Genomic DNA, 16,967 nt, shown 5'->3' on the forward strand with positions numbered 1-16,967 from the left:
TCTATGGCTACAGACACAGTTTAAACTGAGGTGAACTGACGGTTTCCACATTGTTTGATCTGTAGCTTATCAATCGTGTTCAGGTTGAGGAGTAACTTTACAAAGATTAACAAAACATACATTGGATTCAGTATCAGAGTCCTAGCATTTCCATAACTTGCTGGGTCTGTTGAGCATTCATGCTCCCTATACCCCCAGGAGGAGGGCCCCGTCGGCCACCTGTACCACGTGCCATTGGAGACCCGATTGGAACGGCACCTGGTGGAATAATATCTGGGGGGTCTAATGGATCATAAACAGGTCTGTAACCGCCCATTGCAGCGCCCATTCCACCTCCCATTCCCGCACCCATTCCACCTCCCATTGCACCTGGAGAGCCTCCTGCCATTGCCACGTTCCACATTTGGTCCATTGTAGGTGGACCCATTGCTCGTTGTCCGTTCGGATTCTGCGGATGGAATCCCGGTGCGACACCACCTGGCGGGACATCGGCTGGTTCTACAGTAGGCACAGCCATCCCTGCGTGACTAAACCGTCTTGGATGCATTCCAGGACGTCTTCCGCGTCTCCGCCCACCTGCAGGGACATCTGGAGGTTCAGGAGCTAAGCCCAACATCTGGAGGATTTGACCAGTCATTGCATTCTGCACAGCCATCTCAATAGGATCAACTGGAGGTGCCCTTGTTGGGGCTACTACTCCTGCTGGTGGAAAAACTGAAGCAGCAGCACCGTGTGCAGTTGATAATCTCGAGCCAGAAGGGAGCGGCGCACGTCTCCGTGGAGGTGGAGGGGGGAGTCCGAGAACTACACGTAGCTCTGGTAGGATGTTTAATAAAGCCACATTAACAGAACCTTTAAGGTGCAATGGATTTATTCCTAGTGAACTGATGAAGTCCGGACCAGTTGCGTACAGGATTGTGTACAGTTCCTGGCTCGTTGTCGCCATTGAACGGATCAACCGCAGCATAACATTTCGTGTCACGGGGTCAACAGAGCGTGGACTGAGATCATTTACATCAATTAGGACAATGGGCGTGGTCGAAATCGGCGTTTGAGTGGTCGGGGGTGACGTAAGCGCCTGGGTAGTACCAAACAAATCTCCGAAAGGCCCAGACGTTAGCTGATTGTTTCTTCCTGATGCAAGCCCATTAATCAAACCTCCAGAATTCCACGTGGACGAAGGTGTCTGTGATGCCACGTTCGTTGTACCCGTAGGATTTCCGGTAGGGAGGACAGCGTCCCATGTTGTTGCTATTGTCGTGGCGTGCGACGGCGGTCCCGATAATTCGACTGGAACGGATTTCGTAGTTGGAGGGTTGGTCTGTACGTTCCAAGTATCGACAGGTGTATTGATCGGTGCTGTTGGAGTGGCAGTAGGCGGAGGAGTGACATTTGCAATTGTCGTCGGCTCTACGTACCAGGTAGTTTGCATGGTTGGTGTCCGTGGAAGTGTTGTGGTGTCTACCCAGTTTGTTCTCCGTGGTGCAACAGTTGTAGTCACAGGCCCCCATTGGCTACCCTGGACGGTAGGCCCCCATTGGCTACCCTGGACGGTAGCAGCACCAACAGATCCTGTCCCACCACTTCCCCATTGGTTTCCAGTCATTTGAGTCACACCTGGGTTACCCCATTGACTCCCTGCTGGCGTAGTCGGATTCAAGGCTACATTCGTAGGTCTGTTAGCTGGAACCCTATCCATAACGGCACCGTTTGATAGACTTCCGGCGCTAAGTCCGATTAAGAAAGCGTCGGTGACGGGAATTGGCGTAGTGGTTTGCGTGGTTGGTACAGGAGTAGTGGTGGTCGTAGTGGTAGGAGTCGTAGTAGTTGTTGGAGTTGTTGTTGTTGTCGTTGGAATTGTCGTAGTTGTCGTTGGTGTCGTTGTAGTTGTCGTTGGAGTTGTTGTAGTTGTCGTTGGTGTCGTTGTAGTTGTCGTTGGTGTCGTTGTAGTTGTCGTTGGAGTTGTCGTAGTTGTCTTTTGAGTTGTCGTCGTAGGCTTTCGAGTTGTTGTTGTTGTTGTTGTCGTTGGAGTTGTTGTAGTTGTTTTTTTAGTTGTTGTTGTTGTTGGCTTTAGAGTTGTTGTAGTTGTTGTGCTTGGCATTTGAGTTGTTGTAGTTGTCGTTGGAGTTGTTGTTGTTGTAGATGAAATTGTTGTGGTTGTTACTGGTACTGCTTGTGTCGTTAGAGTAAAGCCGCCTGTAGCGTCAGAAGGCTGGGTGCCTTGATCGCCCGAACCGGTGAAGTACTGAGACATATCCACACTAACCGTACTTGGATCTACAACGATCGTCTGTGAATCCGTCGGGATCTGATCGCCCGACTGGGATGATCTAGTGACAGTAGATTCTACGTTTGGTATTGCGGGTTGCATAGACCCGCCCATGTTTACTGCTTGTGCACTCGTTTGAGTCATAAGATCAGACAGAATTCTAAACATATTTGCTAAGAGGATATTGGTATTACCTCCTCCACCCGCCTGCATTGATGTCAGTGCATTTATCATAGACGCTGGATTGTTCATGCCAGTCATACCTGCAGGCTGCCCTGATGCACCGGAAACGGAATCAGCAGATACTAAATCAGGATTAACATAGCCTGCATCAAGACCAGCAGTGCCTCCTAAATGTGGATTCATTTCTACGACCTGTGGATTGGTACCAGAGACATCGGTACCAGCACCAAAACCGTCGATGGCATATTGTTGATTTTGAGCGTTCTGTCCGAACGTATTCCATGGGTTAACTGTTGTTTGTGGGATAAAGAACGGGTCTGCTCCGGTTGTGAATGGATTGATTGGCATATACGGAGTTGTCATAGGGACAAGAGGTCTGGAGGTTGCCTGTTCAGCTACAACTGAAAGATTGGTAATAACAGTTGAAGGTTCCGTTATTACAACAGCAGGCTCAGTGTCAACAACAGGAGGTTCCGTAACAACAGTTGTCGGTTCCGTAACTACGACAGCAGGCTCAGTGTCAACAACAGGAGGTTCCGTAACAACAGTTGTTGGCTCGGTGACAATAGTTGAAGGTTCCGTTACTATGACAGCAGGTTCGGTGACTGATGGTTCCGTCACAATAGAAGTAGCCGCTGTGGACTTTTGTGCTTCAGGCAAAATATCGCTCACGCGGTTTGTAATGAGTGCATCAGCTTTTGTTTGTGCTTTTATTGTTGTGCCGACAACCTTACGTATTGTAATGGCTTGTTGCTGAGTAGTGACCTCCTCTGCAAGTTGTGTGGTGTCTTGTTTCATCGTTGTAGGTATTGGCATTTCCGGTTTCATCTGCATATTGGTATTAGCTGCTGTTTCAGCCATCGCTTTTATGTTCTGTGCAAGAACATCAGCTCCAGTCTGCTGTGTGCTCTTAGCCAGTGCCGACACACGGTTTGCCATCGCCATTATTTCTCTCAGTATTCCTGACAGATCAGCATCTGTATTTGCTGCAGCTGTTACACTGGATGACTCCATAGGTATCTGTGAAGTAGTTGTTGGTGTTTGTGTCGTCGTTGTTGTTTCTGTTGGGTTGTTTACCACGAAACCTGCCGGAAGTCCCATTCCCAGACGTAAACTAAGATTTGGTTCTACTGTACTGGTCGGTTGCGTGGTAGTCGGTTCGGCAGTTGTTGTGGTTGTAGGTTCTGTGGTAGTTGTAGGTTCGGTTGTAGTTGTAGTAGTAGCCTCGGTAGTGGTAGTTGTTGGGGCGGGAGTTATCGTGGTGGTGGTTGGCGTAGTTGTGGTTGGCGTTGTTGTGGTTGGCGTAGTTGTGGTTGTCGGCTGAGTTGTTGTGGTAGTTGTATCCGGTATAGGATCGACTATTACAGCTGACGCCAGCATCGAGCCAAAATGATTCATTTCATTAAGACCAGGGTGGCGTGTCAGAAGCTTAGTAGCCACAGGACCCGGCCGAGGTGTACTTGGCGGGGGAGGAGTATACCGTTCGGACTGACGGGCCTGTTCAAGGTATCTTGCAGATGCCAATGTTCCCTGTGCAGATAACGTGTTTCCAGCGACGGCGTCGATAACAGTATCTGATGGAATAGTTTGTAGAAGGATGGATCCATCTGATCCCATATTTGGTGTCGAAAAGCTTGATAAACTATTGCCTCGGTACTGCGATCCCAGGGTGGAACCAGAATTACGTAAAGGTACAGATTGACCATCGAAATTGCTAAATGGTGACATTGAGTTTCTTCCTTGGCTTAAACCGCCAACGTTACTATTGTTGTTGTTGTTGTTGTTGTTGTTGTTAGTATTTGCTTGTACCGAGTTAATATTTTGTTGTTCCGAAATCCTTCTAGCATCGTTATTATTCATATTTGGCATAAAAGTAGCTCGTCCATCTTTGCCCAATGCCTCTCCAAGCTTTTGTGAAGGTGTAGACTGTTTGGTATTTGGAGCATTAACAGTAAATCCAGAAGCCTTGCTGCGGTCATATTGGTTATTCGAGTTAGAGTTCACCATTTTGTTTGCAACTGGATTAACTTTAGATTTTTTTACCATCGCAAGACGTGAAGTAGACGAAAGCGATACACCTCCAACTTCCCCTTGATTATTAGACATGGCTCCTTGCCAGAGCGAGGTACTGCCAACCCGTCCAGAATTTTTATTGAAACTAGACGGCATGCCTACGCTAAAAGCCTGGTCCCCTGGAATAATGTTACCTCCGGGTGCCTGCTTCTGTCTGTTAGGTCCCGCCGGTCGATTGTTACTATGGATACCAGCGGGACCAGATCCCATATCACTGTCCATTAACGGTGTCCAGCCATCTGACGGTCTACTACTGGACGTTGTTCTTTGTATTACACTTCTCACTGTACGACCCTGCGCAGTTTTTTGTTTCATGTTAGCCCCATTCATACCACTCTCTGATTGATTGTTTTTCTCAGCAGGACGTGTTGTGTCACCAACAAACGGAAGTTGAATTATGTCAGCGGATCCAGTCGTCTTGGCAGCGGGATCTGCCTGGATGTTGACTGGAGGCGCGGTAAAGGAAGGGTCCATATCCTTTTGCACCTGAACTTGAGAGTTCGCCATCCTGTTCGCCATTTTATCGGCAGGTATTTTGTCATTGAATTCGAAAATTGGACTGACACTCCCAGCGGATGTTGACTCTACAATCGCCGGTTCTGTGACAGTCACGTATTTTACAGGTGTTGGTTTGTCAGAAGGTACTGTATTACTATATGATCCTGTACTACCTACTAACGTACTGTCTGGCAAATTCACGTGTTTCCCCTCCGTTGACGTGCTGTTCATATCCCCAATGGTCGAGTAGGTTCCGGTAAAAACAACGGCCGGTTTGGGATCTGGAGAAAGTTCAAGAGAAGGACTACTTTCAAATGCAGCTGAACTTGGTTTATTTGTAACTAAAGGTGCTGGTTCATCCGTCGTTGTGGTAATCTGCTGATTGATAAGTTTATTTGTAACTAATGGTGCGGGTTCACCCGTCGTTGGGGTAATCTGCTGATTGATAAGTTTATTTGTAACTAAAGGTGCGGGTTCACCCGTCGTTGTAGCAATCTGCTGATTGATAAGTTTATTTGTAACTAAAGGTGCGGGTTCACCCGTCGTTGTGGCAATCTGCTGATTGATAATTGTTGGTTTTGTTTCTGTTTTCAAGGTTGTGTCAGGATTAATTTTAAAGTTTTCGATTTTCATCTGAACCTCCGTATTCGTATTCACGCTGGGCTGTCTGTTTATGCTCGTTTCAACATTAGTATCGATTTCAGATAACTGACTAGGAAGTGTATACTTTAATGAGTCAATCTGGGCATCTATTCCTGCACGTGACGAACCGGAAGTGATACTAATGTCGGCACAGTTATATAACTCCTCCTGATCTCCACATCCGAGCCCGCTACTTTTGTCTTTACATATTCCCCAGTTCATTGCTGAAACATATGAAACGTTAGGTCTCATTAGTGACTAGTAAATATAATTATATTCAATACATGATATTATGTATGGGCAGTGAGTTCAATAGATGTAAATAATTGATACAGATGCATAAAGTATTCACCTAAACCTCGAAGAACTTTTAACATAGAGTTATGGATATTTTTCCATGAAGATAGCCCCATTTGTAATTCTTCATAAACGTGCCTTTGTTTTACAGCTGTTTAAACGACTTGGTTTATAGTTTATTGGTGATTGTTTGGGAATACGACGCAAAGTTCAAGTCTTATAACCGAGAAGACACCAAAACAAAAAGAAACGGAAACGGAAATAACAGAGTCGAGATGTGACAAGGAATAGTAGGTTTACCTGATCATGTGACATGGAATAGTAGGTTTAACTGATCATGTGACATGGAATAGTAGGTTTACCTGGTTATGTGACATGGAATAGTAGGTTTACCTGATCATGGGAATTGGAAAAGTAGGTTTACTTGATCATGTGACATGGAATAGTAGGTTTACTTGATTTAATAGGTTTGCAAGAGTGTCTAGAAAGGAAAATGGGATTTATATGTATTAAATATGAGTGACCATGTAGTTCATAGAGTTGCGTGACTAAAACATTATCAGGATTCATGTATATAGCTAACCTTTAATCGCACATGATAACATCATTCAATATCGGTATTCTGGCAATGATTGTCACATAATCTCATCATTCCGTTGACATTTTTATCTTTACCTTGGAATACATACATACACATATAACGATAGCAGTGAGCGTAGTAATACAGTACTATATGGTGATTATACGTGACGCTGTTGCACTAAATATCAATCAACAAGTAAGTGCAGGTCCATGGTGAGTCAAATTGTATGTAGCCAGACTTTCAATGTCTAGGAGGGTAAACTAGGGTCAACTTAGGTCAACTTCAAGCTTGATATACTATAAACATAGGTATTTATCTTCGCTTAGGTTATTAAAGCGTTTGGTTGTGGTTCGTGTAATTTCACTATGACTTATAGTTCTTACGTGGAAAAAATGCAACGTTTCAAGAACAAAGTCAATTAAGTTTTGTAGTTTTTGCGTGTGATGAGTTTATGTCTCACACATGAATTACACATTTCATATCATTTTCATCCAATGTTTACTTTTAAGTCGACAAATATTATTAAATGTATTTGGTATATATTGATATTTCTAATGTTATGTCAATTTATGTAAACCCGTATCACTATGGCGATAGTAATTCTGACTGATATACTTTGTGTAGGTCGGTGAGATCAGTGTGAGCTGGACTCTTGGACAACTGACGAACCATGAATTATTTGACCACCTGACACCATGACTGAAACATGACACCCATCTATGAGCAGGTGTTACAAAACACTGGACATGTGTCCGTCAGAACTGACCAATCACTGGACATGTGTCCTTCAGACCTGACCAATCACCATTTCTACAAACTTACCGATCACATTTGTTATGCCATTATGTCGGTCAATTGAAATATAGTTTACATTAATTGAAATGAAAACGCCTAAAATCTTAAATAAATATATCGATACTGTCATAATTACAGGAATTCCTATAATAAACAAGTTTGATGGCCTATTGTGTTAGGTAAATAATATATATATTATTTAAGGTTAATGAAATAATTCCAAATTTGATTATATATTTTGTCATATTTGCAAATGACTAGTATTTAAAAAAACAATAAAGATTACGAGTTAAACTGAATATCTTTATATTTCGAATGACAAAATGAATCTCTTTCTTTTATACTGTCGTAATGTAGTACATACATTTATCGATGGTAACAATGATATAAAATGCTATATAATAGTGGGATGTAATGTGAAAGCAACACTATTTAACGCAGGTGCATAAATGCATTACTCATAATATTTAATATATCAGTACCTTTGGATACGCAATCGCATTGTAAAGTCAACGTGTATATCATGCAAACTGAAAAGGCATTTATAAAATTCCCTGTCAAGGAAATACCGTTATTGTATTCATGCTTAAACAGCTTAGATGTCGCAATAAATTTATTAAATGGGAACATGACAGCTTTATAATGCAGGTAATGCTACGATCTGACCCAATATATATGAAATATGGCTAAATCCGCAACATAGCTTCAAATTATACCGGCTGTTGGTGTGACCTGGTGACACGGTTTCTGACAGTATATTGTCACCACAGTACATTTAGAAGGACAATACTGACATTTTACAATGTCATGTCATCACAGTACGTGGTAGATGGTCACTGTTGACAGTTTCAACGCTTTTTGTACTATGCGGATAGCAACTTCAGATGATTTACATGGGAAACTGAAAACAATAGACATATATAGGTGACTAACAAAAATAATGTACACCTCGATAAGAAGATTAATAGACATGGTGATAGCAGTATGTATATGAAAAAATAAGCATCCTTTTCCGCGAAAAAATACAAATGTGATATTTGGGTCACTTTTATAAACTATCTCAAAGTTGGGGAAAATCTCAAGCAATGTATTGTCTATGGGAAATCTTACACCAGACGAAATCTCAAGCAAAGTATTGTCTATGGGAAATCTTGGACAAGACGAAATCTCAAGCAATGTATTGTCTATGGGAAATCTTAGACTAAACGAAATCGCAAGCAATGTATTGTCTATGGGAAATCTTAGACTAGACGAAATCTCAAGCAATGTATTGTCGATAGGAAATCTTAGACTTGACGAAATCTCAAGCAATGTGTTGTCGATAGGAAATCTTAGACTTGACGAAATCTCAAGGGTTGAGATCATTTATACACTCCAGTACATTTAAAAATGTAACTTGAACCCACGTCTATACTAAGCCCGGACTGGGATATTGACGACACATGAACCTACGTCTATACCAAGCCCGGACTGGGATATTGACGACATATGAACCTACGTCTATACTAAGCCCAGATAGGGATATTGACAACACATGAACCTACGCCTATACTAAGCCCGGACTGGGATATTGACAACACATGAACCTACGGCTATACTAAGCCCGGGCTGGGATAGTGACGACATGTGAACCTACGTCTATACTAAGCCCGGACTGGGATATTGACAACACATGAACCTACGTCTATCCTAAGCCCGGACTGGGATATTGACGACATGTGAACCTACGTCTATACTAAGCCCAGATTGGGATATTGACAACACATGAACCTACGTCTATACTAAGCCCGGGCTGGGATATTGACAACACATGAACCTACGTCTATACTAAGCCCGGACTGGGATATTGACGACATGTGAATCTACGTCTATACTAAGCCCGGACTGGGATATTGACGACACAACAACAAAGCACACTAATGAGCACAGTAGACAAAGATGTTGCCGCGGACTTTCGTCGTCTTTGTCTGAGTCGCTGAGATTGTGACTTCATCCACAGAATTCATGCAATCAAAACAGCTGCAAAATATGTTACAATGTAACAAATACTTTTGATATTAAACGTTATAGATATGTTTGAGATTTGAATTGATTTCATATCATATTGTCACAATTATTAATTTTCAGAACATGTTTATATTCAAGGACAGTATTCCATGTTTGTATACGCAAGCATAAAACGTCCGGTGAAAATGTCAAACTCTCTGAGCCGGTGCCCCCAGGATTTTAGGTAGGACGGGTTGTCAACCTTTGGTTGTGTATACAGTTATACTGGTTATTCATTCGATATGCGAATAAGCAGACATAGTTAAAGACAACATTTATTGTCTAATGTTTAAACTTTTGACCGCACCTAGGGGACATGGTCACGGAATTGACCTTTCAGTTGTAGTTGACCTTGCATATGTAGCAATGACCGATGAAAGCCATCGCTCACTTTAGGTGCATTGGACATTATTGACAAGGTCATCACGTGATAACGAAGGGGAAAACGAAAGTTCACGTGAGAGGGCTATACACTAACTCTACACTATCGATACTATATAACAATAACATGTGTACTTAACTCTGCGGTTAACGTATTTCACACGTGTTTCGCGCAAAAGTTAAAATGTCACTGTAATAGACAACAGGTACGTAGTACCATAGAATAAAACCGGTCCGACGGGCGGGGTTCCTTTTCCTTTATGTGCGTGTTGATTTGGGTAATCATTTATACAGTATATAAAGTGTTATTGAAAATGCGTCATTTTTGTGAAAATCACGAATAGATATGAATGATTGTAGTAACCTGAATTGTCAAGGTAGAAAATTAATATCGTCGAAAAAATAAAACAAGAATAGCCACTGGCTACTTCACATAGAAATCACTGAGGAGGTGTGAAATGGCTATAAATAGAAAGAAGCAGTGTAGGAATGTCACCTACTGTGGTGGAAAAATTTCTATCTCGTCAAAGTGCACGTAAAACTCGACTTGATAACTCGTTGCTCTCTAGCCAGACTTGTTCTCTAACTCGAATTGATAACTCGTTGATCTCTAACTAAACTTGATAACTCGTAGATCTCGAACTCGACTTGATCACCAGTGAGTGTTATGTCAATATCGTTGATTTTATTTGTTGATATGAAGAAGTCGTTGAAATCAATCAATCAATCAATCAATCAATTAAACAATCAATTAAAACAGCAATCAGCAAACAATTTACACAAACAAAGGATTACTTACCAGTATGCCATTTCCACTGCAGAACGCAATGTTCACAAGTTACTTCCTTAGGAATGTTCAGTTTTAGAAATATATTTCCCTCTCTATCCGGTCTGTATCGTTTCCCGTGACCACTTATATCCAGTGGATGTTGATCAAGACATTTTTGAGTTACTGGTCTTGTTTCACTTACATCCGGGCAAAGACGAAACTCAAAATATCCTAACATGTTTTTCTTAACTTCAATAGTGACGTCAATGAATTTGTCACTTGTTAAATATCTCTGTACTATAATCCCCTTGGCGTATTGGTGTATGTCCTCGTTCGGTTTAGGATCAACATCAGCTGGATCACCACATACTCCACAACGACCTTTATTGCTCTGCCACTGGTACTGGAAAATCAAAATAATTAATATATTATTCGGTTTAAACTCTGTTTAATCAAATTCTTTGTTACATTGCATGAATTGTACTAATTTTATCGACTTAATTGTATCCACTAGATTTATGTGGCGAGTCTCGTCGATGAAGAGGGGGCGCTTAGTATTCCGGAGCACCTGGTCTTAATATCCTTGTTCCTTTTCAAGAGTCTCCATTTAAATATTGCTTTGTTCAAATTTTGCCTTAGTTTTAACGATCTTGAGTTCAAATTACGTCTTTTTCTAGCAGATAACTGATAATCTCACAGCGAACATTTTAGTTTAATTAACACTACACCTAACGCAGATATTTATCTTATTTACAGTAATACGTACATGCATATTATAAATAAAATTAAGACAGATTTTTATTTATATCTAAATTAAGCTACTGATGCTCTCACAGATCCACAAGGTAAATCGTTGTTACACATATCAGACATATCTCTGTTGTATGTTAATTAATTTTCGTCTAAGGTATATTTGTCATTTATTATCATCAGTGGTGATGTTTGATATTAACCTTGACACCTATGACTAATTAGATAAAGCCATGTAATAATTGATAATGAGTACCCAAATTAACCCTGCTATTTGATATGCAGTAAAATTATCATAAAACGGACCGTATTTTTTGTAAGTCACATGACAACAACTGTCAGCTCGAGGCTTGTCACATACACTGCTGTTAGTGTGGAGATTAAATGGCAATGGTTGTTCTTGACAATACACGTATATCTTACACGTGCGATCGATGAAATATTTTATTTCTGCAAAGAACTGGACGCAAAAACAAAACAGTTAAAAAAAGAGCCCAAATGCAAATTTAACATACATTTCTTTATCATCACACTGCAGTGTGTATGCGGATATTGTTTTGACAGTTTTGATATCGAGTCAACTGTATTCGTATACCATTTAGATAATGCTACGATTGTGTATGTCACGTTGTACTTAAACCCTTTCACCATTGTAGACCATAATAGACTCATCCAGATTAATGCATGGAAGAGTTTACTAAAGTTTCATAAGGGGTGAAAGGGTTTATAAACTTGATATCGTTTTGATACTATTTTGATATTCATTGCGGTGGTATTTCTTAGTGTTTACATGTAATAGTATAGAAATAATGTTTTGATGATGATTTGATAACGTTTTAATTCTTTATTTTAGTATATGCTCGATTAATACATTTTTATTTGTAGAGTACGATGCTAATATCTCACTCTCAGCTACCAATATCTAACGCATACTTATTCCGCTAGGTCTGACATTTCCGTATTTTTTCACACAACCTTTAATTTTGCATTTTGCTACCGTGTATGTCTCACTGTTTTCAATGTATGATTGCCTGAAAAATTAGACTTGTTTCTAAATACGAATGTACGCTTTATTAAGTGTAAGTAATCTATTGTATCTCTCATTATTGTCTATTTCTTAAATATATTGAGGTCGTATGAAGTCAAACCAGACCTTTTCTAATCTTCGAAAGTAAACAACAAGTATAAATTGCATCTTATATTAACATCTTTGAAAGCGTGCTACCATACAGCACCATGTTTGTATCCCATACATTGCGACGCTCATCGTTGTGATGTAAAGCATAGTAAAAGTACTATGTATACTATACACACTAAAGATAAAATATTAATTTGTGGATCATATTTCACGTTTAGTTAATAACAATTTGTCAGACTAAAAACCTGAATATTTGTACTACAAGTTGATAGATATGCTACGATACGCTTCTGAAAAAGCTGTTTATACTTTAGATCATGCCGTCGTTTCTAACGCGAGCATTCCCATTGTTCGTGACAGGACAATACACTTGTACATCATACTTTAACATTGTCACGACGTCCGGCTGAAAATAGAAGTTTTCATAAAATGGACAATTAATCCTGTCTTGAGGTATGAGAGAGGTCAGCGTCTGGCAAACATTAAAAAAACAATTTAAGACGCAGGAACTTTTTGACATCGCGGAGTAAACTGTTATTACCACTGACGACCTACTTTATAGCCTGCGGCAGAATAACGAGCAGCGCTGCACTGTCCCAAAAAGTCTTTATCTACACAAAATGGGCTTTGTTATGTTTAACAATGTGTCTGACCTGGCCCTTTTCTTATTTATTGTTTTATTTCCATGGTTTAACAAATACGGTATACAGCATACAGTAGTAAATAGGTAGAGAATAATACCATACGTCTGGAAGGAGTTCACGGAAAACTTTTCAACGCTCGTGTTTGTAATAGACTTCTCGTATAATATCTCAACTTGTAACTATTTTTCATATACACATTCAGTATCATAGATGACATTTTGTAATCTAAAAGATGTATGCCATCTTTATGCGTCATGAAAACGCTTAGACGTTGACTATGTTAGACATGTGTGTGTTTTGACTTCAGTCTTATATTGCGTGTTCTGTCTTTGTGCAAATACACCAGTATATCATCAACAGCAGCACACTCAGACAGATTAGTCGAAATGTGTACAGCAACAATCTTTGAAACAAATGTTTTGATGAAATATATTTCACTAAAAAAACAAACATAACTGATTCAATTATCCAGATTCCTTCCAAAAAATGAATGGTTTAATGCGTTTACATTACAGAATGCGGGGTAACTAATCAAATACAACTGTTATCATTGTTTCATTTTTAAAACTATGTATGTTGATCAAAAAAATAATGAAGAGAAAAATTCAAAAACAACAACATAATAACAGAAACAAAATGGCGTGAATCACAGTTTCATGTAATTCCACCTATCACCACGCTCACGTTATATTACAGGAAATCACGCGAATTCTTGTACCAATGTTCATTGACGAGTAATGTCATTGTTGTGGTTATAAGACCACGACAGATCAATCACATGTGGTATTGTACAAGTACTTTCTGTAGCATATTGATAGGACGTTATTATTTTATACAGATTCCATGGTCATCATACATCAATGAATGATTATGTGTTCATGTAGACACTTCTTTTGCACTACAAACATCACATGGTTAAACAGAGTCACGCGCTAGTCTTAACGATTTACCACAACGTCTGCTACTCCTGTTAGGATTGTATCAGGCACGTATTATATGATTAAGGCGTACACAGCTTCGTGTCATACTCTGTTCAGTACTCTAATTGGGCTCGTAATAGGGAAGCACCTACTGTAATTAAGAAATTAGTGCGTTGATGCAGAAAACCAACAACGTGAACATTTTTACTGCATCACAGGGTCAGTCGCCAAGGTATTACTCCATTGATGCCCATGATTAAACGAGTGAGAAAACGATGTGTCTAAAGTGCTACTATACATTTGTTGAAAACAGCAAAAGGGGAAAGATTTCTACAAAATTGTTTTCAACATTTACAAAAATGGACCGTCATAGAAAAAATATTAAAAAAGTACTATTTCTTGTAAATCGTGTTAGAACAAATTCTAGCTAGAGGGCTAAGGACAGCTTCGTGTAATTTCTGTTTACACGCAGAGCAAACCATCTTGCTACGTAAAATACTCAATTAGAAATACGAAGTAACGACAATACTGTTAATGGTTCAGAAAGTTGATGCAAAAATTTAAAGTAAATGTTACTGCACCATCTTGTTATATCGTTAATAAAATAGACGATCCAAAAAATGTAACGAACAATAGATTAGAATATTGCGTTCCAATTAAAATTGTCATCGATTGGTGGGAATGCGGGGACAACGATACAGGTACGCTTAAAGTAGTGTTGTTATTCCGAGTGTATCGCCAATATACTATACTATATAGCAACGACGTAAAACAATAAACAAACAAACAAATCTCAGATTCCACGTATTTCACATCTTACTCATAATACGTCAGCGATGTGTTTACCGCTGACTTGTAGTTTAACGGTCAAATACTGACCGTCACCAGGACAGATCTGTATTGACCATCATTCGGTACAAATCTATCACGACATTTATAACCTATTGACCATAGTGTTTATTCTTTCCCTGAGGCTACCTAGTCAGGGTTAATTATGTCTTCTGTGTAGGGACCATCACATATATCAACACCTACTGGAATTTCTTAACCATCCTCCTTTCTGGCTTGTCTATGTCTTAAATCAAATTATGCATACCCATCACCTAACATGTTTCACTGAATAAATAGACCGATACAACTTATCGTTTGGTTCGTTTTGTGTTTTTACGTCCCATTAACAGTTTTGGGTCATTTACGGACGTGCAAGGTTTTGGTGGTGGAAGAAAACCAGAGTACCCGAAATCCAGAAGACTGCCCAAAGGTAGGCCCCGAACCTGCGACCAAGTCATTGAATCTTAAACAAACTACCAACAGTTGAACAATATATAACCCCACTAAAGTGAATCATAAGAAATACTAAGGACTGAACCCAGTGTAAAACGTAACAACCATGTCCGAAGTTGTCTGAAGCAAAAAGTAGAACAGCAAAAAGGGCAAAGCAGTAGTTTGAAAGGTCAAAAGAATGAAATGGGAAATCTATGGATGAAGTGTTTTGGAATATATACAGCGAATACGAAACAGTGCCTATACAAACCCTTCATAAGATCATTATCATTATTTACAAGCTTTAGTTACAACAGACAAAAAACGCTAAAATGTAGCATTTCATGTAAACAATGATGGAATAGCTGGTACGGAGGCACGGTAGTCTAGTGATAGGACGCCGGGCTACAGGAGGGAAGGGTTGCGGGTTCGAGTCACGGCGCGGCACTATGTTGTATCTTTCAGCAAGATACTTTACTCCGCTTGTTCCAGTCTTCTTAACTGTAAATGAGTACGTGGTTGGGTAGTGCTAGAATTGTAGAATGCTAGCTGTGAGCGCCGAAATGGCAGCACCGGCTGTATGCTCCCCAGGAAGTTGAGAAAGATATTGGCTGGTTGCAAAGGCCCTTTAACCACGGATAATAATTTGTGAACCGCTTTGAGACGAACTACGAACTAGGTTGTGTTAAAACGGTATTTAGGAACCTCGAATTATTATTATTATTATTTATTATTATTATTATTAATAGATACAATGCTACAACGGATATGGCAGTATGTAGGTATCGGTGTGCCAATATGTGCTGGCGTGTTGTGTGTCGGTACCAGACTTACTACTGACCGGCTATCCTTGATGTATTCGTCATGTGTTCTTTACTGACGGTGAATGTCATATTTACAAGATGTTAATTGCTCTATACACAGAGCTTGTGGGTCAAATACGTGATCATATTATGATAGCATTTACATGGTAATCATAGCAAATTCATTCTCGAGAAGGCCAAAACTGTGGACATTTATTTGTGCAGAAGGAAAATGTTCCCTAACAATTTTTCTCATGCGATTACAATTAAAGTTATTAGAGTAAAATCACAGAACAAAGCTCAGGAAGATAACTTAGTGTCAACAAAAGGAAACTAGTGCAAAATAAAAACAAAGCTCTAGACGTTGTCGAGGAGCGAAAGGACACGTGTCTTCTGCTTCACTCATAGCACATACCATGTAAATCAAGGTCGATTTCAATTAGTGACAGGTTCTCAAAACATTATCCGTTGTAGTGACAATGATACAAGGTACACTGATGATAATACACATCGAAATTAAAAACATAACGCCAGAAAGAACAACAGGAAGATTAAAGTGATATATTGTAAAGTCACATATTTTAGCGGTATTCAAATTGTAAGCGCTTTTCGGGCTAAAAAATTCGCGCTAAAATGTGATTGTGCTAATTGAAGTTTTTGTATTTCGTTTTTTATTGAATATATTACGAGTGCGCTCATTCATCAAGACGCTTAGTTGTTGAAATTCGCATAACACTCAAATTTGAGTCCGTTAAAATAGATACGTTTTTTAGTATACCCCAGTAAAAGAATTTAATAACGAAAATCCAGCTGTAAAAGCCTTTAAAAAACAATGTGTTTTGTCACTCTCAAACCATTCATGTGATGTAGAATTTCCTTTCAAACGAACATGTATATAAATATATATAAAGTA

At 39.7% G+C, this 16,967-nt stretch overlaps 1 protein-coding gene across 1 annotated transcript in view; it reads right to left on the reverse strand.

Moving 5' to 3' along the window:
* Window positions 1-1,727: 1,727 nt before the first annotated feature.
* LOC110458852 (mucin-5AC-like) overlaps window positions 1,728-16,967 on the reverse strand; it is a 28,110-nt gene continuing 12,870 nt past the window's right edge. The window contains exons 3-5 of the mRNA XM_021510812.1: window positions 10,567-10,939; window positions 2,095-5,889; window positions 1,728-1,996 (exon numbers count right to left, since the gene is read on the reverse strand). Of these exons, the coding sequence (XP_021366487.1) occupies window positions 1,728-1,996; window positions 2,095-5,889; window positions 10,567-10,939 (4,437 nt within the window). The remainder of the gene's footprint in view (window positions 1,997-2,094; window positions 5,890-10,566; window positions 10,940-16,967) is intronic.

The sequence above is a fragment of the Mizuhopecten yessoensis genome, unplaced genomic scaffold, assembly GCF_002113885.1.
Source record: "Mizuhopecten yessoensis strain PY_sf001 unplaced genomic scaffold, ASM211388v2 scaffold1311, whole genome shotgun sequence".
Lineage (NCBI taxonomy): Eukaryota > Metazoa > Mollusca > Bivalvia > Pectinida > Pectinidae > Mizuhopecten > Mizuhopecten yessoensis.